The 26,356-nt window shown below is 38.4% G+C and overlaps 1 protein-coding gene across 2 annotated transcripts in view; it reads left to right on the top strand.

Annotated features, from left to right (window-relative positions):
• SPAG6 (sperm associated antigen 6) overlaps positions 1 to 19,169 on the top strand; it is a 34,128-nt gene extending 14,959 nt beyond the window's left edge. The window contains exons 5-11 of one of the 2 annotated variants that reach the window (XM_058811688.1): positions 6,208 to 6,413; positions 7,264 to 7,437; positions 9,798 to 9,950; positions 12,305 to 12,496; positions 13,665 to 13,781; positions 16,564 to 16,709; positions 18,898 to 19,169. In XM_058811688.1, coding sequence (XP_058667671.1) covers positions 6,208 to 6,413; positions 7,264 to 7,437; positions 9,798 to 9,950; positions 12,305 to 12,496; positions 13,665 to 13,781; positions 16,564 to 16,709; positions 18,898 to 18,964 — 1,055 coding nt within the window. In that variant the 3' untranslated portion in view covers positions 18,965 to 19,169. The remainder of the gene's footprint in view (positions 1 to 6,207; positions 6,414 to 7,263; positions 7,438 to 9,797; positions 9,951 to 12,304; positions 12,497 to 13,664; positions 13,782 to 16,563; positions 16,710 to 18,897) is intronic. The other variant, XM_058811694.1, reaches the window with a different exon arrangement.
• Positions 19,170 to 26,356: the final 7,187 nt, after the last annotated feature.

The raw sequence follows: 26,356 nt of genomic DNA, 5'->3' as shown, positions 1-26,356 counted from the left end.
GTATTGCTGCAGAACCAGGTTTCTTTTGCTTGGCATTAGTTCTTCTTTGATATACGTGGTTGAATGGAGAAGCCTAGGGAGGGGCAAGTTTCATTCATTCATTACAGTGGTGTTTGCAGAATAAATAGGCCAAATTTATTGCACTATGTTATTATTAGCCAGTGGACCACACTACTCTCTGGGAGTCAGGAATAGATCCTGGGGATCCAGTATTGAGCAGTTCACTGCTGTCTCACAGGCAGTTGTATAACTCACTGGTGGTGTCATGTTCCTATTTAAACACTGATCCACGTGGTTGATAGTTCTTCTACCAGCTATTTATATAGTTCAAGTAAAAGTTTAGACTGTGAATGAAAGAACTGAGGGAAGAAACTGCTAGCTGGAAGGGGTGGGAGAAACAGTTAGTGTTCGTATTGTTCAAAGTTGAACTAATTATAGGATCATAGCATTAACTCATAGTTTCATATTTGGTTTTGGCTCTAAAACATACATAGACTGATTTTGAAAGTGTTTTTCTTTGTTTTTTAATCAATACAGAATGTTGGACTGCAGAAGGCATGGGGGATTCCCCCTTCCCACATAGCGGGTTAGCTTACTGGGACAGTCTCCAAAGTTGTTAGCACCTTTCTAACAGACTGCATTTTCTGGGGAACAAATTAATTCTTGGGACACCTCTCTGGTAATGATCTTTTATCATTTGGTCATCAGGATTGAATTCCACCCTTGATGGAAAAGAATTGTTCCTTCCATCTGAAAGATATTTATTTAAATATCAAAAGCGTTCATTTGTATAAATGTGTGTAGAATGTGTGTGTCTGCATTACTCTTAACATAAACATTTCTGCAGTTTTGTTATGTCACTAAATCAATATTGACTCACTTCAATTGCCCTTCATGCTATTCACTGCATGAATGCTGATGGAGCTTTAGTGTGATCCAGTTCACTGTGTGACAGCATTATCTGCAAAGATGTAGGTGATGTGGGGGTATTGAAGACAAAAAAATTCCTTGTACAAATTTTTATTCCATGGTTATGAATAATTTATTTGCTGATGGTGAATGGGTGCATACCTTATGTCAATTTACAATGACAATAAGAACAGCATCCTCAGAAATTAGGTTGAAATTGTGAGTGCTACCAAGCTGCAAGCATCAGGACATAGACAGATCGCGAGATGTAATCAGTAAAAGAACCCTGAATGCCAACAAAAGCCCACCAAAACACCCCTGAAAAAATTGCCCAGCTACAGCCAATTTAGGGGATTTGACTGCCTCTATAACAGTCACAGTTTGTCTCTAAAATGATTATGGAAAGTAGAGGAGTTATACTGAGGAAGGATCACTCTGTGCATCGTATGTTTCTTACACTGCTACAAGCATGCCTTTGCAACATGATATTGCTGGAAATGGAATCCAGAGATAGAGAAATGGGATACAGACTCTCTCTTATCAATAGCTGGTGTTAACTGCTCAAGAAGCTCTGGATTAGACTGACATGCTCCTGTTGACAAAATTTGCTGGTTATGATTTTCTGTCATTGACTGTCTGTGGACACATAATGCAGTTTTAACTTTAAAAATAGACCTGGGTGTAAAATGGTTGTTCCCCCCACTCACAGAAGGTTTTTCAGTTTCAAAAATTGTTGCAGGTTTGAACTGGGACAATATTGAGGCAAGACTTTTTCTCTCTCCTGAAAAGACTGGGGGTAGGGAGATTTGTTTGCTCCAGTAAGAAAAGTTCAATAATTAGGGCATGTCTCTGGGATTGAAGTCCTGGTCTGTTTTAGGCAGGATGTGAACCTCTGCCTTCGTGAGTGCAGTCAAAGCCTCCTGGCATTCAGTGATAACTGTTTGCAATGGTGAGGGTCTCTCTGCTTTTAATCAGAAATTGCACCTATGACCCAGTAAAGCTATTAAGAACTGCAGTGTATGTTCCCATGGAAAGACTTCCATTCTGAGAAATTGAGGCTTCCCCCCCACAATGAAAATCCTCTCTGCTAGCAAGTTCTATACTGACTTCATACAAAAATCTCTTAAAATGCAGTTCTTCTGGGAACAGATGTCTCCAGAAGGCCTGTGAGATTTTAGGTAAAGACAAATGTCTCATGAGGTTTCAAGATGTTAAAATCTTGCCAGGTCAGATTCCAAAATTTAGAAACTGCTTGTGCAGTTCTGCTCTTTCTTTCCCTTTCAGCTGAATTTCAGATACTGATCTTACTCCAAAGTGTACAAATCAATGTGCTGTGATTTTGCCATTCATTATTTTTACTGATTGGGTTTAAAAAGAAGTATAAAATGTTTCAAATGCCATAGATACCATCAGGTCCATGAAAAATATTTTGTAACATTTTACTTACACCATATTCAGTTAAAATGCAAAATTGTTTTCTTTGAAGTATGCAAATAATTTGGCTTTCCATTTTCTTTGTCTGCATTAAAGGTGTAATTTATTCATTGTCTTATGCTTCAGTATATTGTAAATTGGTAGGAAAACAAAAATAAACAACACTGTTGATACTGAAGCTTATTGCTAAGAGCAGAATTTTGCTCATTTTCTGTCATCCAGTGGACCATAGCTCAGCTTAGAAGGGACCTTGGCAGCTCTCTAGTCCAGTTTCCTGCTCAAAGCAGCATCAGCTGCAAGAACCATTTCCTCAGCTCTTCAGTGATTTGAGTCTCACCTCCATCCTCCTGGTGAAAGCTTTTGGCACTGTGGTTGTAGAGGCCTGCAGAAACCTCTGATTTTGAAGTGCAGCCTTTGGGCTACTTGTGGGAATTAGAGTCTTTCTGTGTGGCCATAACATGATCACACAGTCCTCAGAAAAATGCAGTATTGGTGGTTGTTTTGGTCAAAACCTGTTATTTCCTGTGGATGCACCTGCTACCACAGCAAGGTCTGTTTGAGAGCCCTGGTCTGAACTGAAACCTGCATTTCCTTCCACCCAGGGGTGTTGCTGCTGCTCTACTATGGGGGTATAATATTGTATATTGTCAATATAATATTGAGCTGATTTTCTTTCTTTGGGGAAAACCTGAACATTCACTTTCTCACCTTCATCTTTTTTATCCTCGTCTGGTTTTTATAATCCATGCTATTATTGCCAGTGTGATAACATTAGCAGAGTTTTTCTCTTAGCACCTTAAACTAGTTTAGAATAATCCTGTAAGACTTCCCATTGTTTTCAGTGGGTATGTAGGTAGGATCTTGGCTCCACTTTGTTGGCTTTCCCCTCTTCCTGATCACATAAACTCATGACAAGTCTTCAACCTACTTTGAATTAATTTCTTCATTCCTGATGAGTACTTTTGTATTGGGACAAACCAGCGCAACTCTACTACAACTTCAAGTTGTACTTGAACTGGTGGCATCTCAGACTCCAAAATCTGTCTTTATTAGTCTTTCTTCTACATCCATTTGAATCTTGTCTATATTATCTCCACTTGCTAAAATCTTCCTTATGTAGATCTGGATGAAAGTGTTTTATTTTTGGTCAGTTCTGAGACATAGTTCTCTTGTGTCTGACAAACAGAGTTCAATTTCCTAACCTTCTGTGGAATTAAATGAGGTTCATACATTAGCTTTTCACTGCTCTCTTTTGTCTTTTCTTTGCCCTTATAATACAGCCTTGGCGTAGTATTTGGAAGAGTATTTTTGTAATTTATTTTAGTTATTTTTAGAGTGAATATTTGGTTTAAAAATTCCTTATTGCCAAGTTTGTTTTCACCTCTAACTCCTTCTCAGTCTAAATTTTTTCCACCTCTGTCTGTGTTTCTAAATGGATGGCAAAGTTTCACAAATCCTTTAGTGTATAATCTGCATTAAAGATGTTCTACAAGTAGGAAGATTAATTGAGCCTTTTCTTGAGGGAAAAAAAAAGATTTACAATTTATAATAGCATCATTAATACTTAGAATTGTAATTTTGGGCTGAATTTTCAGGGAAACAAGATGTATTTCCTTTCTTCCCTGCCTCAGCTTTTCTGTTTTTCTGACAGTCCATTTATGACTTGTCTGTCTTGACACAGGTCCAGCCCTCCATGTGGTAAGTTATTAGCCATGAGCCTTATAAACACCACTGGAAGAAAAACCTTTAATTACCCATGACCAACAGTAACCATCAGTATTTAAATGATATCAGACTTCTAGCAGCAAGAGCTGATCTAAATTGAATCAGATTTAGGTTGCTCTCTCAAAATAACTTTTAGGGTTACTTTTGCATGCCTGAGTGTAGCTGTGACCTAAAGCTCTTTCTCTCCCTACTTGAACTTCATGATTTTAGCTCCTAAGACATCAAAGAAGGCCATTCTTCTATCACCATGTCCCTCTTGACATCAGATTCCTGATTTTAGCATTTCCCAGCAGACTGTGGGCAGTGGAGCTCTGGTTGCTCTGAAGTTCTGAGGCACAGCTGGAGGGGTTAATCTGGGCTGTGGGACAGTAGATCACCATGAATTCCACTTGGTCAGTGGACAGCAGCAAAACACGAGCTGAAGAAACTGGGCATGGCTTTTTCCACAAAAAGCTGTCTGTAACTTATACCACTTACATTGATTAGCTCCTTTTCAGATTTGTTTTGACATACATTTCAGGTATATTTCACTTCAGATTTTTAAAATACAGCATTTGAGTTTGTTGAAATCTTATGATTTGTGTATTTTGAGGATGCATGCACTACATTTTCAGTCAAATATTTATTTGAAAAATGAACTTTGTAGAGTTAATTTTACAGATTCACAGAATCTTCTGAATTGGAAGGGACCCACAAGGATCATCAAGCCTTAAGTAAATGGCCTGTCCAAGAGTTGAACCCACAACTTTACCATTATTAGCACTATGCTCTAGCCAACTAAGCTAATTTCAGGTTATTGTATTAGTTTAAAAATGATTGCATTATTTATTTTTTGATGTAATATTTATATTTTCTTTAAAACATTGTATAATAACATAACATACAGTGTAAATGTTTGACTTATCACATGTATTACAGTGTGCGGCTATAACTCACTAATTGAAAACAAATCTGGTCTGGAACATTATTTGGATATTAACAACGTAATGATGACATGACATACAGATTTCATGAAAAACTATATTAGTCTATGTATATTTAATGAAGTATGCTGTATTTTTCTTAGTATGAAAATCTCTTTATGGATGGACTATAAATCAAAAGCTAAGTTAGAGTCTTGAAATACAACAGCCATATGTTGCCATGGTACTGTAAGTCAAGATAAATGTTAAAGATAATAATGGATATGCATAATAAGGTGTAGCAAAACTGAACGAAGAACCTAATAGATTATTAAATCCCCTATGGTTTTTACCACTTTTTCAACACTATTTTAAAATAGCACAGCTTGGTTATAATATAAATATAATTTTGCTTCTGATATCCAGTAATTCTCATTTTAGGACTGTGATTAATGCTGCATACACAGAGAGAGCTAATGAATTTCTAATAGCGTAATTTTTGTCTATGTCAGCTAATCACACACTCAGATTTTTTTTTTTTTTTTTTTGTTTAAGGTGCAGTTAGTTAAGGATATTGTGCTAATCTCAGACACACAATATCACTGATGATATTTCTCATTTGTCTAATTGTGTATGATAACATTTTCTTGTCATTAAAGTATAAATTCTGTCTCATCCCACGTATGGTAGCAAAGACTAGTTTTGATCACCAAGTTCCATTTTTGCAATCTTCTTTGTAAGATAAATATTTTATGTATGTTTTTTGTATTTTTGTTTTTGGCATTTGATCTATGCTAATATCTGCTTATCATTTAAAGAGGGTAAAATGCTCTCTAATTAGCCGGTTGATAAAATTTTGGTACTTTGGCTTTCTGTGTTGTTGTTAGCCATGCATAAAATGCTTTCCTATTGATCAGTGCAGAATAGCCAGGGTTTAAACAGCTGACATCTGCTTACTTTAAAAAAAGAAAAAGAAAACAGAATAACAAACCATTTCAGCCTAATCTACCTCAAATGTGTGCATGTAAATGGGGGTCCATCTATTGACCTGCATTCTTTTCAGTTGTGGATTGGTCCACACGGTTTATGAAACCAGGAGGGCTGATTTGAAATGCAGATGTCGAGACAGTGAACTACACCCTCCCCTTTTTCCTTTGCTGTATCTGTCAGGGTGAAAAATGGCTTGCACAAGGGTCAGTCACCCATACTCACTTAATTACTTTCCTTGGACCTACAGAACTGTCACAAGCTGTGGTGGATGCAGGCGCTGTTCCTCTTTTAGTGCTCTGTATCCAGGAGCCAGAAATTGCTTTGAAAAGGATTGCTGCTTCAACTCTCAGTGATATTTCAAAGCATTCTCCAGAGTTAGCACAGACAGTAGTGGATGCAGGAGCTATCGCTCACTTAGCTCAGATGATCCCGAACCCTGATGCTAAACTGAAGGTACATTTAATTTTTTTTATCTCCATTCTACCAGTCATTACTTGAGATTGAATCAAAGACACGGATGTGCATATTTATTTAGAAGCTCTTGGTTTGGGTGTTAACAAAATGAAACTGTGTAGTTAGTGACAAAGAGTTCTGCCCATATTTACAAATTTAGCTACTGGATAAAAACTGCAGCTCTGCGAGGAACAGCTAAACTAATCTTTAAAGTGAGAAGTGTGGGATTTTTTTAGAATTATACAGTTTATGAAGAATGCAGCAGATAATTTTAATAGGTAAGATTTGCACATTTCAGTTACAAAAAAGGTTTTGCATACTAAAGATTATATGATAAGCCAGTTAATAGTGAACTTATTGTATTTTAAAATGTGCTGTCTGATGTGAATAGCTGTTGCCAAAGGTTTAATCACTAGTGTTTAACTGACAAAAATTTGTTTCTTATTATAAATTTTCTGTCTTACTCTACCAAACAGAAGTCAACATAAAAATGCCACAAAGATTTCTTAATATAAGATCTGACAGATCCAATTTATGTAAATAGAAATACTTTCTATAGATTTTAGTAAATTTTAAATTACAGTTTTAAATGGTGTGTGTATATTTATTTTTTAAATACATACAAGTTTGAATGGGATAAAACAAAAGAGAAACTTTTATTCAGGAACCAGCGAATGTTCGGTGCCATTATATTTGTGCATGAATTGACTCAGTGAATTGTAAAATAGCTGTAATTGTTTTCCCTATCCTGCTTTGTTTTCCTTGATGCAATAGATTTTTGTGTGCAGGGGGAGTGTGTGTTGTGGGATGTTTGTATACTATTGATTTTATAACAATTTTTATTTACTAGCGTCAGGTGCTGTCAGCTCTAAGCCAAATAGCAAAGCATTCAGTGGATCTTGCAGAGTTGGTGGTTGAAGCAGAAATTTTCCCAGTTGTGCTCACATGCCTGAAGGACTCAGATGAATATGTCAAGAAAAATGGTGCAACTTTAATTAGAGAGATAGCAAAGCATACGCCTGAGGTAAAACCTTGAAAATGCAAATACAAGGTCATATCATTAGATTTTACACTTTAAATAAAATACAGGATTATTCTGTCATTTGCTTTTCGAAAGGGAGGGCAAATGGCTGTTTGGCATGTTCATTGGAAAATATGGAAATGCTGATATTATGAGATGTGTATTGAATATGAATTGGGTTAGGAAACCGGGAATCATAAAATGTATACCTAGCTACTTCATTCTATGAGATATCAGCACAGAGAGGGAGGTCTTGGCTGACAGTACTGTCAGTCCTAGATATTAAAAATATTATGAGAAAAGCCTCACAGAAGTCATGATACCAGCTAATAAATTGCAAGATCATCCTTTAACAATAATAGATGGCGTGTGTCTTTTTAAAAAATCTTCAGGGGTGCTGGGATCACATTTTAATTATTTTTCCAATGACAGCGAAGGTCAAAAATCTCTTATTTATTATTAACCTGATGGTAACTTGAGTTTGTAATTTGAGTTTGAGCATTTACAGTGTTTTTACCCATAGGAAGGTGGGGATGTTTGGCAAAGTCAATACAAAATAAATAGGAAAACCATATAATTATAACTATGGTAATCTGCCAGACCACAGGGATAATTAAAAGGCGCTAAATATGACTTTGGAATGAAATATAAGCCATGTATTTGTGGAATACACCAATGCTGAGCATAGTAATTTCAAAATCATGATGCCAACTTAATAATTGAGAAGTATTTAAACATGAATGTTGTGCAGTTTCTTCAGCCTGCCAGTCTTTAAGCTGGTGATAAAAGTTTACAGTCTTGGCACATTTCCTACTTTCTCCCTGTACCTCATGGGCAATGCAACTTCACTTCCTCAAAAAAGTAAAGAAATTATCATTATCAAAAGGGGGCTGTAGAGTCAGAGGCCAGAGACCAAACTCAGGATTGCAGGTGAAGCCAGAAGAGCTTCTGGCACAAGAGGACCTGGCCATGGTAGCAGCTCTCCAGAGGAGCACTGGGAGGCACCTTGGTGACTCCCAATGGGAAGTCACAATCCATGTCTGACTTAGGGTGACAGAGATGACTGTCCAGCTCTGGGAGCTCTGTTCAAGCAATGCATGTTGCAGTGGAGACACGCTGGCAAATGGTGTTTCTAGAGGACTGGGCTGTGTCATTTCAGACTCATGGCTTTTAGATCTCGACTCTCTAGCTGCAGATGCAGTAAAATTCATGTGAAGGGCAGCAACAGAGGAACTTGGAGTGAGGGCTGAGGGACACAGCAGGAGCTCTGCACATCCAGGTGCACATGGCTGTGTCCAGATGTGGGACTCGTTTGCTGTTGGCTGTAATTCACAATCCTGTGAACAGATTTTCCTAAGCACTAACTGAAAGCTTCATCTGGCTGTTTCATGAAGAAAACAATCCCCTTTTAAAGGCTTTAAGACAAAGGTGGATTTCATATTTATAGAAATCAACTTGAGTTTGTTTGGGAATTCATGTGCCTCCATTTTATTAATTTAATTTTGACTTTTAAGAACACCTTCCTTTTGCTTTGGAATCTGTAGGGAGAATGGGATATACCTAAAAACATGGAAGAAAATAATAATAAGAAGAATAAGAAATAATTTTGATTTCTATGCATTATTGATATCATACATATTCCACTGCTGTCCCTCAAGTGATGTGACAAGTTTGCTTTTGGTAGAAGCCCATGTTGCATTGCTTGATTATTATTTATAAGCAGGGCTATGTCATTTGGCATTCTGGGGAAGACTCCATTACCCATCAAGTGTGTTCCCTGGATACTTTCCTCAGAGCATGCTAACATGGCAGAATGGTGCAGCCCAAGTCAGTTTTGCGCATCCAGAACAGTTGTCCTTGGCTTCAAGCCTTGGTGTGAGAATCCACGAAGGATTTTATGCCACAGAGGTAATTTAGAATGCAGGGGAGAGGAGGAATGGGCCTTTGCCTCCATCCCTGCACAGAACAGAGGATGTTAGGTTGGGAATGAGGGCCACTGGGATGAAACAGAATCTGGCTTATCAGGTGCATCTTCAAGATCAGTCCTGTGATAGGCTATCATTTGCACATTTGTCTGGTGTGTGATGATGGAGTAGAGAATATGTCATTCCATGATATACAGCATCAAGGATTCAGAACCCTGATTTCTTTGCAGTAAACTCAATCAAAAACACAGCAGCAAATCAGCCTCATTCCTGAGAACTTGATGCTGCACTTAGTTCCCAACAGTCTGTATGGTACATCACTCTTATTCCAGCTTTATTTTGTAAAATAGGAGCAATACATTAAAAGGCTTCTCTGATGTGGTTCTTTATACCTGTTGATACTTCAGAGTCTCTAATCTGTTCTGTTTATCTTTTCAGCTTTCCCAGATTATAGTAAATTCAGGTGGAATTGCTGCAGTGATTGATTGTATTGGCAGCAGCAGAGGGACTGTCAGGCTGCCTGGCATCATGACACTCGGCTATGTGGCGGCTCACTCGGAGAACCTGTCAATGGCAGTGATTGTCTCCAAGGTTAGCCATCACTTTGTTGTCTTCCTGTAGTTCTTCAGCAGTATTCTTTGGTACAGGTACAAATTAACATAGGCAGAGAATGTATTTTGTGACAGGATTATATACTTGCTCTCCATGAATGCACTTTCTCCTACTATTGCTGCTTTCTGTGACTGAAATTCTGTGTCAACCTGATAAAAGGGTGTCTTTATGGTGTTGAACCTTTTACAGAACATTGTGGATTAGTTGGTATTACAGTGTGTGATTTTTCTGTGTTGCAATTGCATGGGTACAGAAAATAAGTGACTGAATTTCTGCAGTCTGCTTCCTCTTAAAATATGTATTTGTGGCTGCATTGAAAGCTCCATTGGAACACCTGTGTTTAAAGGTGTCCTTCATTGTACAAGCATGGCTCTGCTAGTGCTGCTGGAGTATCTTGCAGCAGCCATCTTCAGACTTGAAAAGACCTCAGTTTCTTATGTAATGTGGTTTGATTCAGTTCTGCCAGTGACATTTCAAATGAGTAAAGTTATACGTTTTCAGGTTTAAATAAATTCTGCTGGGCAATGATATAGAAGAGAGAGAATTTGCAATGTTTGCAATAGGTGAAATTAGTGCCTGGCTTAGTAGTCTGATGTGAATAATGCTAACTAATGACAGAAGGAAGGAAACAATTTCACTAACATTTTGGACCCATTTTCACACTGTCAGTCATTCAAAATGTATGTGTGAGTGGAGCAACAAAACAGTATAAATAAAGGAACAGAAATGTCTTCTAGTAGAAATGCAAGTTGAAAAATGGAAGTTGCTACAACATAACATAGTATGCAGGGTAAGTAGGAGTGATCAAAAAAATGCTCTTCTGTATTTTAAAACTAAAGAAATAGATGCTTTTTTCCTTGCCATCTCTGGAGGCTCTTCTCTGGATGTGTCTCTCTTTCCACTTTTAGTGATGCCTAGAGCAAATATGCTCCTGCTTTTGAGTACTTGAAATTAAATGGAATTAAACCAGGATTAAGTTCTGGAGGAAGCCCCTAAGTTAGATTTTTGAAGAATAATAATGATTCCTATCATAACTGAATGGAACTGCTGTGAGAGTTCTGGGCAGTTCTGGGCATCTCCCTCAGTGAGAGGGATCTGGGCAAACTTTGATGAACTTAAATGTGTTAATGAATGATCTACAAAAGAAATAATAATAAACTTCAATAAACCCGAAACCCATTTAAAAAAAACCCCAAAAACTGCTTCAGGGGAAATTAAATTGTGGAGTGGTACATAGTGCTGAGGATAGGGCTTGGCAAACTGGAAGAAAGAAAGAAAGAAATGCACTGTGGCATAACCATATGCAGTTAGACACTGATGCTGTTATGATGCAAAGGGATAGTTCCATTCCATAGTACTCTAGCCTGGAATGGATGGATTTTGAACAATGATTTTTGGGATCATACTGGACAAACACTACATTGTGGTCTTCTGCTATAAGGCAGTGGCAAAACCCCCCACAATTTAGTCCTTTGTGGTATGAAAGAGTAGAAGATGAAGCATTATTGGAAAAGTTAATCTATTTGTTTTAGTAATATGTATAGTTCTACTGTCTGTATTTGAAAAGTATCTTGGGGAAAAAACCCAAAACAACAAAGAAGAAAACTGTGCAGAAAAGAGTAGAGAAGGATTCATAAAATGGACAAAAAGGGTTTTTTTGGATAGAGGTTTAGTAGCTTTGCCTTACCTAAAGCAGCATGAAATGTTTGGAGTGTTTTGGCATAAAATACCAGCTACTAGGTAGTTGTGGAGAAAGTATAAAGACCCTGAACCAGAACAACTTTAGCTGGATGTGAGATCTCCACCTCTTGATGTCTGCAAATCAAAAGCCGAAGCCCTTCTTGAAGTGATTGGGTGAGTCAAACATGAACTACTGGACTCAAGAAGAGGTTGATAAGTTGAAATTTAGTGCTGTGGAAAGTAAAAAAAGAAAGAGACTCAGTGATTGAGGCCTTCTGGTCTTAAACTGATTTCATAGAATCATAAGCACTCAAATTCTTTTATTTTCAGTCTGAGAAAACCTGCCATCTTTACTCAGTACAGCCTGAATTATGTTGTGTATTCTTTTTATATCTTAAATTTGCATGTTTGTTCAAACCGCTCTCTGACTTAGAACATTGAATCTGTTTATTTTAGACTATATTAATAATATTTATTAAAAATTCTCACTAATCATAATGCTGTAAAAATATGACACCACTAGCATGCATTCTCTTACAGCTTTTTTTAGAAGAGTGTAAATAGAGAGTAATTTTCTAACTATCTGTGTCTGTTTCACATTGTCGTTCCCTGGTCTACATTTGTAAAGGTTGTGCTTTTGATTAATGCTGCAGGGGATACCACCACTGTGTCTCTGCCTGGTAGAAGAACATGAAGATCATATTAAGGCAGCAGCTGCCTGGGCCTTGGGACAGATTGGGAGGCACACTACCGAGCACGCCCGTCATGTGGCAGTGGCCAACGTGCTGCCCACGCTGCTCGATATCTTTGTGGACCCACGCAGCTCAGAAGATCTAAGAACAAAAGCAAGTAGATTTGTAGTATTTGCTCTATGGTATTTTAATTGTAATCAAGAGGTTTAAGTGCTTGAAAATGACTAAATTATGTGTTTTTATTGATGCTCACTGAGTCACAGCTTTCCTGGGTGCTGTGTCACTTATTAGGGGACTGGCTGGTCCTAATGCATGTGCATGTGGTGTATACCAAATCATATGCTACAGCCACCACAGACTAATTCCTTATTTTTTCCCGGTTTAGATCAGAGTTGCATAGACCCATATTGCTGTAATTTCTTGTGACTCCTTTCTAATTATTGACTTCTTTTTTTGCAAGTATAAGCTCTTGTAGAAAATATTACAGTTCTTGTAATAATTTTGCCTACATTTTTATTATTATAATAAAACTGTAACAGCTAATCAAGGCTCTGCTCTTTAAAACATGCAACTGCCCATATTTAGGGCCTTTCCTTGAATGGGAGCCAGTAGAGTTGCATTTTAGTAAAGTGTATTTCTGAGCAACAGTAAGAGTGCAATAGCACAGGATATGGTCTCCCATGTTGCACTATGCTTCTGTATGTTCCACTGAGATACCACATTCCATGTAAAGTACCTTTTATATAGTAATTTCCACTAGTCCCAAAAACATTGAAGCCAAATTAGCTGTACCTGTGATCCTGCCCAAGAAGGTTACTTCTGCTTGTATCAGTCAACACTGAGTTTGTTTTCAGAAATATGCACCAATGCACAATTGTTTCACTCTCTCTTTCCCCCCCTGCCTGGACCACATTGCACTTTGCTACCCCAGACCAGCAGCCTCTCCTAGTGAGCCACTTCTAAAATACAATCTTTTAAAGTATGTTTTGATTTAACTTTCTTATTATATTAGAGTACTTCAATTGACCTTAAAACATCTACTCCAGCTTTCATTATAGTCAAAGGAATATTGCCATTACTTTGACTGTAGATAACATAATAATAATATGATGCACTGTAGGTTTTGAGGTTTAATAAATCTAAGTAGAGAATTGATTCTTCATTAAGTGACCTGATAGATATCATAGTTTCTATTCAGAAATTGCCCATTGAAAATTCTGATCAATTTGCTTTTTTGATCAGACTTCAGTGATATATATGAATTCTTGGGTTTTTTTTTGTTGATATTTTAATACAGAAAGTTTATTTTGCATTTCAATAGACTAAGAAAGCCTTAAAGAACATTCTTCAGAAATGCACGTATCTTCCAGCACTTGAACCACTGCTTCATGAGGCCCCTCCCAGTATTATGAAGCATATTATTGGGCAGTTTAGTAAGGTAAGAAAAGGCTCTTCTTGGTGAGTAATATGTTAATTGCTAATTGTTTCCCATTTAGCCACTCTAATGGTGTCAGTGTTTTATCAGGATCCTCAAGCATCCCCTTCCAAAGCAGTTTGGATCCTGTTCTTTTGTCTTATACACCTGGATACTGTTTCATTTGGAATCTGCCATAATTCATCCTAAGACTGGGCAAACAGTTTCTTATAAGCAAGGTGTTTTTTTCTTCCTTGCCTCTTGAGATTAAGTGGAATATTAACTCACGTGCAAATATTTTCGCTGAGCCGATGTATCACATAAATCCCAGTCACATCTGTTTTATATAAACTACAAGCTGTCTGTACAGCAGTGACTTAAGTCAGATATTTTACAATAATATAAAGGCTTCACTCCTTTTATCCTGATTAATTTTCAGTCTCAAATAAGTGTAAAAATTCCAAATCTTTTCTCATCCCTCTCAATATTTTGAAACTTAGTTGTTAAATACATTGTTGATTTGAATGCAGCATGTAAAAGTGATAAAATTTATTGAAAATATTTAAAATTTGTAAGTAATTGCAACTGACTGACTGGGAGACTTGCAGTGTCTGTAATGGTCAGCACATGGTGGGAATCCTGTTCAACTGCAGACTATGTTTTGTGCAATACTCTGCAGTGTAACCTGTTAGCAGGGTATACCAAGCTCTGTGGGTGAGATGCTCTTTCTGGAAATGGCCAGGTAAAACACTCTTGATACTCAGTTCTGATTATGACAGATCTGGAAGCACTGCTGTTGGTAGTGCAGATTCCTGATTACATTGCCACAGTTTCATTTCTCCTGTCTTCTTGCTAAGGCTGTTCAAAGACTGGAGGTTTGCACAGAATCCAGTCCCTTTTGCTTCTGTGTTCTGACTGGAGCTATTAATGAGCCAAGTGTGTAGCAATTGGTTATCCAGTATATATTTGAACATTGCTTGCTATTGAAAATGGTTTTGTGCCCTTCATATCAGCTGATATTTTGTTTTGTTTCAATTTTCTCCTTTGCCTATATGTTATTAAACTATACTTGTCTGGCATTTGCTCTTCTGAAGTGTACTCTTAATTTTAAGTTATCTGTAGTAAAAGCATTTGTCTCTCCTGTACCGTAGCTTGGGAATTTCCTATTCTTAGAGCTGTGGTCTATTACTTCTGTGGGCTTATTTATGGCACGGTAAAAGCCTTATTTCCAAGCTGTACTTCAAAATGGGGTGCTATTTGTTTTTCGTGCTGGACTGTGTATTTTAGCATTAGCATTTTCAGAGTTTGTGCAGTTCTGTGCTGTCTCAGGTTGGAATGGGGGAAGAGACTGTGTCTCAGAGGTGCTCTCTCTCTTTGGGGCCCCATCTCAGAGAGTTTTTTGCTGTCTTATCCAGGCTGGAAGTCACAGTGTGGAGGAGGAAGGCAGGGAAAGGGCCATATCCTGTCTCCTTGCTAGTTCCTCCTTGGCAGTTCTTGTTGTGGGAGAGATGTGAAAACAGACGTCTGTTCAGTTCCTACAACGAAAAAATCACAGTTGTTCCTGACACTTCTGTGGAGCATAGAATAGAGAGAAGTCTTTGTGCTCTCCTGCTTTTTCTTTACCTGTCTGTTGATTTTGTACAGCCTAGAGGAACCACAGAAATGAAGGTTGTTTGCCTGAATGCATGGAAGCAATTTTGTTCTTTTTCTTCATCCTTTTGGGCATTTCCTTCCTCATTTGAGGCTCTTGTTTTACACTGAAATACAGTCAAATTTATGGCTTAATGTCTGACCAGTGTGGAAGCTTACAAAATGTTTTTGCCCTCATAATCTGTAACTCTCAGAGTTGGTTTCAAATGCATCTGGTTTTGCTGTAGATGCAGCGATGCAGCTGACATCTTGCATTATCTTTCTGTCTTTTTCTCTCTGTTTTTTTTTTTTTTTTTTTTTTTTTTTTTTAATAATATTGCAGCCCTATGGGCCTATGGACTACATGCAGTCATTCTCCCTCGCCTGGCCCAGCCCCCACCTCCCTCCCTCCTTCATTCCTCCCTCCCTCCTTCATTCCTCCTCCCTCCTCCCTCGCTGCCGTCCTCTGGACAGAGCTGCGTACTGGTATCACTCAGGGAGCACAGAATGTTATTGTCTGATCATTCCTGCTTCTCATCCCCTTTGGCTGCAGAAACTTCACGTTTTTGCTTTGCGTGTGTGTTTGTAAAAGGCTTCCATGGCTACACAGTGTGTTAAAGGATTTTAATATCTAGGAATTTAATAGTAGAATGTAATGCTTCAAGGCTATATTGTTCACTTGCAACAATTCTCAGTATTGTTTTCATGCACTAATCTATACTAGATCATTATAATGATATAAAATTCAGCTCTACAATTAAACTGTGGGAATTGACATAAAAGACCTGAATAACTTGGTTTAAGTGGAACAGATGCTGTTGTTATTCCATGTTAGTGTTTTGTTTTGATTATCTATTTATTCTCCACAATCTTATTGTCTCTGTAGGAATAATTCAAGAAATATTATTTATGTAAGGATAAATATTAAATTCATTATTTTATATATGTTATATATTAAAGTACATTATAAATTATGTTGTAATCATAAAGGGCTGGTTTCTGGGTTTTTTTTCCCTATACAACTGGGTGTTATAATACAGCAGTCATTACAGATGTTGTTTCTCTGATTTTCCTTTTCATCTGTCCTCTGAATTAAAAACAAATAAGCAATATTTGAGCCTAGTAGCATACAGATTAATTCAAAAGAATTTTTTAAAATGTACTATTCTGTGTGTAGGTGCTACCACATGACAATAAAGCGCGTCGTCTCTTTGTAACAACTGGTGGACTTAAAAAGGTTCAAGAAATAAAAGCAGAACCTGGGTCACTTCTTCAGGAATATATCAACACTATTAACAATTGCTACCCAGAGGAAATAGTAAGGTAGGGAAAATTAAATTTAAAGCATTCATACTTGTAACATTGTTAGATGTTTTTCACAGGAACAACACAAAGGAAGGATTTAATATAGTAATTTAACTCCTATGTGAATTTTGGTTTTAATAAAACCAAAGCATAACATTTGGTTAATTGCCCCAGCGGTAACACAACCTCTGGACACATACATTAGAATGCTTTCTCTTTTTGTATTTGGAATCAAATTTCTTTGTCTGTCAACAAAGCCCAAATAATCAGGCTCATGCAGGAAAGTGTGAAGAAAAGTCACTGCCCACATGGACTCTGAGTTTTCAGTACAACCACTCATATTTATGAATGGCTGTGGGAAATTTATTTTGGTAACTTGTTTGTGGATTACTTAGGCTCCAAAAATACAGGTATTGGTGAATCTTTGGTTGCATCCTTGACTTTCATAATAGTGTGTCTGAGCTAGAGTATTCAGAGGCTCCTTTGAAACTTCCTCTGATGTACAGAGGGTCCAGGGGCTCTCCTGCACAGTTGGTCTGCCCACAGCTGCCCTTCCTCCCTGAGCCTCATCACAAGGCTTAAGTGTTATATAAAAGGACCATACACCAGCTGTCTGCACCAAGTTGAACTTTGCCCTTAATGAATACAGAAACACTATTAAATAGCTTACAGTCAAAATGTCACCATCCTAAATTGTAATGATGAGAGAAATGCCCTCCTAGATTCTGGATATCCATTTACCAGTCCTTCACTCCATCAACACATCAGAAGGATATTGTACTCATGTACTCCCTCTACAGGCTCTGAAAATCTGCATCATCAATTTTAATTACAGCAGCAGAGTTCTTCAGCTAATAGTAGCTAGAAACTAAGTCTCACAAAATGAAGGCCTGTTTGTCTCTACAAAGAAAAGCCAGTGGCTGTCAAATGGGTAAAAGCAAAGTCATAAAGAAATTTTATTCTGCAGCTAGTACTTCAGAGGGAAAGAGGAATTTGTTTATGCTTTTCTGGATATTAATAATGTTTCTTTGTTATAGCTATTTTCCCCCCTGTAAATGAAAAAAGGTTACTCATCTAGCCTGGGATGTAATAAAGGAAAAGGCCCCTCTGAGCATCTCTTGCTTGCCTGTCTGTGCTTCTGCCTGATGTTGGTTGTGCTGCCTGAGGCACAGCAGCTGTGATAGAATCCAGCTCTGGGTTTGTCCTGGAGACCTGTTATTTTAGGCTGTTTGCAGACTGAATACAGTAATGCACTGGAAAGTTAGCTTTATAAATCACAGAACTAATATGAGGTTTAAAAAGAGTTTAATTATGCAGAAATTATTCAGAAAAATGAAAATTAGCAAGGTAAATAGATTTTCCTTCAAGGGAAAGCACTGGGATTTTTTTTTAGTATATTTTAGGCCTACATTGCATGGAAGTATGTTCCTCTCTCTTTATAGTTGAGGCTTTCAGGGCTCAGAGGTGGCAATTCACATGCCTGCAAAACTAGAAATATACTGAGATGTATGTTTTTAGAATAATACAGTATTAAATTTCAGATTCTCTTAATCTGGAAAACAAGAACTAAATTCAGCTTTGATGCTTGCATATTGGATACATGTAGTTGGTCCATTTGGAAAACCAGTTGAATGAGAGCAGGACAGCAATGGGACCATAGAGTCCTACTCTAATGAAAACCTCTTGGACAGTGTCCATCCCTAAGTGGCATTAGAGAGAGAGAAGGTCACTGTGACAATTTTTTTTGTTCCAGAACCAGTGTCCCTCTCATGGATGTAGACGTCATGTGAGCTTCGGGGAGTGTGCTTATGTCTGACAATAGCAGACTATTGTCATTTGCAGCCAACAGTTCTGTGTAAAATCATGCTTTTTTGTTAAAGGCCGTCATTTCAAAAGAAGCCAGCACCTACGTTTCTCAGTAAAGACAATGCTTATGGCAGCTGAACCTATCTAAAATGTAGCTGCTTACCTACATGCCCTAAAGGAAGCTAAATATATTTTAAAAAACCTGACTTCCAAGTATAAATGATAATGGAAGTTGAAAAGCAGATTGTTAAAATGTTGTAGAGGAGTAACTGTAGAGTTCCTTGACCAGTGTTTAATGCTAGGATTTTTTCCTGATCAGTAGAAATATGCATAGTATTTTATTACTTTGCACAGAACATGCCTTGTAGTCTAACACACAAACAAAATGCTTCTCTTTCAGGTATTATTCCCCTGGATATTCTGAGATACTCCTGGAAAGGGTGGAAAATTACCAACCAGTTTTATAAACTTCAGTGTTTTATTAGAGCTACATTTCACATTTATGCCTTTATGACTGTAATACAAATACAGCTGTTAAAAGCCTTGCTTGATTCTCAAATCTCTTTCTACTTTTTGAACTACTGAAAAAGCTCAACAATTCTAGCAAGCTATAATTTGTTCTTTATAAACTTGTTTGTTGCTAAGTTTTTGTTCCTTTTTGTTTTACTTTAACATTACTACCAGATATTGCCACATAGATGAATGGAATTTCATGCAGGGGTGATGATTTATCACAGAAGCTTTTTTAGAATCAGTCATTTCCTTTTCCTTCCACAAGAAAAGTTTGTTATCTCATTCAAATTTTAGCCTTCTCAGTACTGTTACCATTTTCTCCTTTTGCCTTTGTATATTGTTTAAAGCTTCCCAGGCTTGATGAGGGGGAAAAAAGCTGACCCCTGTGCTTTTCTAATTATGGAATTCTTTCTGCACTGAGATATCTCCTACTGCTACCTTTGAGGAAGTAAAGTGTTGTGATTTTACATCTCCAAACATGTTAGCAGCAGCTAAAGAAAGAAATAATCAGAGATGAAGATGATACAAGGGCTGAATTCTTCATGATATGGTAGTGTGGTGATCCTGGCCTGGGAGATAATACATCTTCTGCAAAAGTCCTCCTAATTAAGGCAGGATTTGCTGTGGAGGAAAGGGGCAATACACTGTTTGGTCTGTGCATGGTTGTTCCTCTTGGGAAGGACAGAGTGAACTCAGAACTTCATGGACACAAGGGGAAGGACCCTGGGAGGTTTGGTTTGCAGGGGTCAGCAGCACATTGGTGTGGCTCGGAGGAGAGGAGCTTTGCTTGCCTGCAGGAACACTGATAGCAGCGTTCTGAGCACATTCACAGGAAATCTGAGGACACTTGGGTTGCACTGATTGGACTGATGGGACTAAGGTGGCTTGGGATTTATCCTTCAAGAGCTGAAATAGCTGAAGAGTTGAGTTAAAACACATTTGGAACTTAAGTCTTGAAGCTGCAAGATCACATCGACATGGAGGTATGAGCTCTTTCCCATCTGAAGAACATCCTGAAACTATTTTTATCTTCTTTTGGAGAGTGAAAAGAGTTTTACATTCTGCTTACTCCTCTGGTGTATCACACAGCAAACAACCTTCTCATCTTCCCTAATATGTAACTGTCATTTACCATTTTTTGTTCTAACCAGTTTTCTTTTTCTCATTTGCAGCAGTTTGGGGGAGTGTTTGTTGTTTTGTTTTGTGGGGGTTTTTTTGTTGGTTTTTTTTGTTGTTGTTTATTTGTTGGTTTGGTGTTTTATTTTATTTTGATTTGGTTTGGTGGGGCTTTTTTTGTTGTTTATTTGGTTTGCTTTGGTTTTTTAAAAATTTTTCCTGAAGGCTATTAAACAGTGTTTCTGGAATGGGGCGTGGAAATACAGGCAGCCACAAGGAAAGACAATATTTGGAAACCTTCACTGGAGAGAAACTTACCTACTTTCTTAAACATAATGGGTTTATAAAAGAAGGATAGTCTCATCTTTTACTTGTAAAGCAGGAGCAAAGACTGATTGCAGTTGGAAATTATTTAGGGTGGCTTTTCTTTGCCAAATTCCTAATTACTATTTTTTTATTCTTGCCAACATATTTTTCAACAGTTCACAAAAACATGGGTGGGCTATCCTGTGTTAAAATTTATTTCTACAGAAGGCTGTGCTCCTGCTGTGAGGTACTTTGTGCTCTCAAATTCTGCAGGGGATGCACAGTACCTTACTGAGACAGAAACTGTTGGTGTCATGAATGTTGGTATAGAATCCACAGCAGATGGGGTCTTTCCTTAGCCCACAGCTAAGTGAAAAGCCTTGGAACTGACTAGTTTCTACCAAATGCCTTTTTAATTTTAGTGTTTATATTCTGACATTATTGCTAGGATATTCTGGCACTATTAATGTTAGTGGAAAAACTTTGAGACTCTTAGCAAGATTGTTGTTAAGAGTCAATAATTTTAAGTCAATACTCAATAATTTTCTCACGTGCATTATGGATATTTAAAAATCAAATCTCATACAACCTCTGAAACAAAATGCAGTGGAAGGGCTTCAAGAGAGTCTTGAAGGGTTTGAAGCCTCTGTTTTCCCTGGCAGAGCAGAAGTGGTGCAGAGGGGAGGCAGCAGAGGCATGGATGGAGCTGTGTCCCCACGGCTGCCGCCCTCCCTCGTGTGCTCGGGAGCACCCCCACCCCACACAATGCTAATGTATATGTTTTGTGCAGAGAGAGCAAAGAGGCTTCAGTCCCCTGACAAATGTGCTCCTGCTGTGTCACACTGTGGTACACTGTAAGGATTCCACAGGGTTAAATTTCAATGCCTAAACAATTTGTTCACAGTCTTTTCACAGTCTTTTTCTGATTCCTGACAAAGGAAATGATTGCACAAGGCAAACCTTCAAAGCGATCTGATTGTGTAGAGCACAGTCTAAATCAGACCTAGCACAAATACATCTTTACATTCCTGGGCAGCTCTGGCCTGGGCCAGTGCCTGTTTGGCCCCTTGTTGCAGGATTCCTGGTCGATGCCACATCCCATTAGGCTGTGGCAGTGCAAAGTCCTCTCCCACGCAGTTTGAGAGCCCAGCAGTTGTTCTTTGCTGGCAGGCTGCTTCTCTGCATCACAAACACCTTGTGGCTGGAGGCTTCCCTGGAGGTACACATCTACACGAGTGAGATCTAGGCCTTTACAGCAGAATTATTGCTAATTTGTATTTTACTAATGGAACTATGGCAAGAGTTGCTTTTTTCCTGTAGTGTTTCAAAAGGTGTTTCTTCAGTGTTTCTATTCCATCCTCTCATTTGGTTTAAGTCATCATCTAAAACTATATTAATGTTTGTAATAGCTGCTCTGGCAGGCTTCAAGTGTGTATCATTTGTCTCAATTTCATATAATAAAATGTAGATTTGCATTTTAATTCATTCAAATGCTGTTTTCATGCGAGTGTGTGACTGTGGTGCTAGAGAAGATGAACAACAGGCTCATTTTGCAGCTTGGCCCCTACCCTGCCTTTGGATGTTTGTCTCAGCTTACCACTCAACAGTGCCTGCTTTGGAGCTTAGGACATTACAGGCATTTCAGGCAAGAGTCCCTCTCACAGAGGTGGCTTATTAAGACACACAAAGATAATTATGCGAGTGCTTTGGCAGAAATAAATGTAAGCCCTTAAATAATTTTGCCTGTTCCTTTGACTGTGGCATTGGGACTTTTCAACTCAAGTCTCTAAAGATCTCTGGGGGCCTGAGCTGTGATTTCTGTCTGCATTACTGCAGTTATTATTACATCTACAGATGTAAACCAGGGCCTTGACAGAACTTGTGGATGTGTAGAACTTGTACCATATTTCATTCAGCAGATGGATTAACTGGCCTACAAAAGCTCCTTTCTTTATCTGAATGACTGGAAACCTAGAGGATCTGAAAAGGGGAAATTCAAGGAGTTCAACTCTTGTGCATATAATATGTTCTGCATGTCCAGAGGGATTTACCAAGGGATTGCTTTGTCTCATCTGAAGTGATCAAGCTGCTGGAGATCTGCATCTTAACAAACAAATGAACAAAATGTTGAAGGAATTGAATGGAACTGGTGGAAGAAATGAACCTCATATTGTGATGTAAAGCATAAAGTTACTGTAATTAGGAAGTGGATGGAGTGTGAGTAGATCTTCAAGTGTTCTTGATTTGGTCTAGGGCGTTGTGAACTAGCCTGGCTCAAGGGGAATTTTAAGCATGGAAAATACCACGGGATGCTTTCAACTTTGTTATAAATTGGAGTCATCTGAGTTCTGGGTATGAAGGGGTGGCAGACAATTGTCTCACCGTGTGAGGAATCTGTGAAAGGATGCTTGCCTCAATTTCTTCCCTAATGGCTGCTTGGTTTCCAGTATCTTGGTTTTTGGAATTTTAGATCTCCCTTGGTGACCGGCAGGGGAAGGAAATATGGAGCAGGACTGGATTGCAAAACCAGTGGTTCCACTTCTCACACTGACATAGGATTGCTTTTATGGTCTTGCATAATTATTACAAATCCCTATGATTCATCATCTTCATCTGTGAAGTATCTGTTCTACTCCTTTGTTAACTTACAGAAGTGCTGGGAAAATTAAATTCATATGAGAGATTGATGCAGCAGAACTTAAGTTCTTTATAACTAATACCATATTCAGAAAGAAATATTGTTCAAGAACCTACAAAAATTTACCTAGATTTTTAGAATTGGAGTTGAACTAAGAGTCAGTGGATCTTGTGAGTTTCCTCATCTGATAAAATTTAAAGGGATCACAGAGAAAGAGGAAATTATTAGATCTTGTGACTATACTAAAACTATTGATGTTATTTTTGTATAATACTTCACTGATAATATTGATGCTACTGTGCTTTATTCTGCAGCCAGCTCTGTAATTTAGCTAGTGAAAATACTAATTACCTTATTACTGCTGTACTGTATTTCTAGATACAGCACAAAAGACTGAGTTAGGAAATATGTATAAGCAACACTAACATATATTTTGATGATGAGAATGCCTTTTAAGCAGGAAATGGTTTTGTGCTGCCTTTCACAAGAGGTTCCTCCTCGTTCATGGCTGTGTCCCCCCTGCCTGGAGGTTGCATCCCGAGCTGTGAGTGCTGAGGGACTGGAGCTGCTGTCCGTGGCACAAACTGGTTGTGTTCACTCTCATGCATCAGCAAGCCATGGAAAGGAACAATGCAAGGCTGCTAATGTCATCCCTTTAGCATATTTCCACAGAGATTTTGAAGGCTTGCTTTTTCTTCATAAATATATGATTGTTCCAACTCCAAATTGAATTAAATCATAGGTACCCAGATTAACATTAGCTGTTCTGTATTTTATTCCTTTTGTAACAAAAATTAAACTTCAAGAGGCGAGGAAAGTGTTTTAATGTATTTATTTAAAACAAAGCTTTTGATTACTTGTTTGTGTCAAATTTAGCAGGAGAACTCATCATAATCTTATGATGAGATCTGTGCCCTTTGCTCTCAAGGAAAGTTTTGTCATCACTGATGCAGACTAGTGATGTGTTTTATCCCTGTTGTCCTATTTAGAATTTGGTCTGATGCCCTCTGAGCACGTTCACCTTTCAATATTAGGTCATTTTTAAAGCCCTTATCAACCTAAAAGGTTGGATTGCTATCAGGATCCAGCCTTTGTTGCCCCACAGTATAAATTATATTACAATCTATTGTTAAAAATTAATAATATGCAACATAGAGGTCTGATGGAATCATGTTAATGAGAACACTGAAGCTTCATTGACTTGCAATATCATTAGAGCTCTGAGACAGGTTTATAGCCTTGTGCAAACTATATTTGTGTTGGTTTAGACACAGTATTTATTTGGTAACACCCAGCCAAATGTTTCCTTACTAAATTAAAATAAATGCTGGTTAGTTCAATGAACTACTAAGATATATGGTGTAATTTCAGGTTCTCAAGTCACAGAAAATAAGCCTCAACAATGGAAATCGGCAGAGAATCAAAAATGATGGATATACTAGAGTGAATATGAACAAAGAGGGAAAGGAGTTCACTGGGTTGGGCGCAGCTAATATTTTGTGACTCGGGTAATGTGTAAAATTTGGAAATAACAGCACCTCTTTGTAGTCTGCCCTGGTCTTTATGTAACTCCTCCCTGTATAGACATATGTCCACACTTGCAAGCATAGTCAACCAAAATGTAATCAAAATTACATCTGCTTTCACAAGACTTGCCTCTGTAAAGCATCTTTAGGGGCTGCTGGGCAGCTCCTGTGCTCACTCATGCCAGCTTCATGGTACTAATTTCCATCCAGACCAGCAGCACACATCTGATTTCCATTGCAGTGAGAATCAGGCACTAGATCTTCATCACCTGTGCTCTGAACAGCTCTGCTTTTTACTGGAAGCAAAGCAGAAGCAAGAAAATTACTTCCCTGCTTTCTTCTCCAGCAGTGATTCAAATGAGGGAATGGTAGGAAAATCTTTCTAGACCTGGGGAATGGCTCATGCTCTGTGTTGGAAACATAACCTGCAGCCATGCAGAGCATGCGATGGAAAGGGAGGTTTGAGGAACCAGGAACATGCAGGGGTCACAGCTCTTACCTGCTCTGGGAAATGGATGTTAAGGAGGCTTCAAGTTCCCCATCTCCTTTCAAGGGTAACACCTCCTTGCTGTAGCTGTCCCCAAGTTTGGTCACAGGGCTCTGCCTCCTGCTCTGGGGACAGCTGATTGCTTCAGTGACACCGTGGCAGTGCTGCTCATGCCAGCCAAACATTGGATCATGATTCATACAGACATTTTTATTTTATGGAAATGGAAAGGAGGATAATTTATGTGATTTATAAGCAGTTTAACAATATGAAACTTTCTTGCTTTCAGTCACTCCAGAGTAAATTCTGTACCAGCTTATCTGTGAAGGCTACAAGGTCCTGGAGCACACAAGAGACAGGGAAATTTGGCAGGGGGAGGCTGAAGAGGGTTCAAGGAGAGTGGGCCTTGTGCTGGTGTTGCTTGTATGCTGTCACAGTTAGTGGGTGGAACTGAAATTGCTCTGTCCTTGATTGCATGGGTCAAGACCTCACCCAGCCTTGGACAGAGGTACCACTCCCAGAGCATATGGCTACAGGGCTGAGAGATTACAGAGCATATGGCTACAGGGCTGAGAGATTACAGGCTCCTCTCCTGCCTCCATCCCATCTCCACTTGGCATCAGTGCACCCACCTTACCCAGCTGGCTCTGGCACAGTGAGGACTTCCAGCTCCTCAGGATGTCCCAGGGGTGGTGTTCATAATGCTTTGAAGCTGAAAACTGCCATGAGTGCCACGTGCTGGTACGTCAGTGCCATCAATGCGCAGCTGACCATAACTCATTTTCCTGGGATAATTCCTGTGATAATAAAACTGAAGCAAATGAACTGTTTTGATGGCAATGTTTTAAGAAGCTGCCATTTCAGAAGCTATAGTTATGCCTGTGATGTATCATCCTGACCAACAGCAAGAGCAGAAACTTGGCATTCGCTCTGAAGTGTGGAGCTCCAGCTTGGACCACCTCCCCTTATTTTTGTAATTTTTTTAATATCAGACATGACCTACTAGTAATAAAATCTCTTAAATTTTTTGCCATGGACTCAAATTATCACAAGGTCATGAATCACTACTTTAGGCCTAGCCCTCCCCCTCCTAAGTGTTTTTTAAAATCCAGATTTGTGTTTATTCTAATGTAGTCGTGCAATGGGAATGTTTGGTAAAATTGCCATTTAATTTACAATAGAAGGCTGCTTTAGCAGCTGTTTTATAGCAGTTTAACTACTCTGACCTAAATTGCTGTTCTTAAGAGATTGAAAAGTAATTGAGAATGTAAAA

The sequence above is a fragment of the Ammospiza caudacuta genome, chromosome 1, assembly GCF_027887145.1.
Source record: "Ammospiza caudacuta isolate bAmmCau1 chromosome 1, bAmmCau1.pri, whole genome shotgun sequence".
Taxonomy (NCBI): Eukaryota; Metazoa; Chordata; class Aves; order Passeriformes; family Passerellidae; genus Ammospiza; species Ammospiza caudacuta.
Note: the sequence above shows the minus strand (reverse complement) of the source record. Positions and strands in the feature narration are given on the sequence as shown.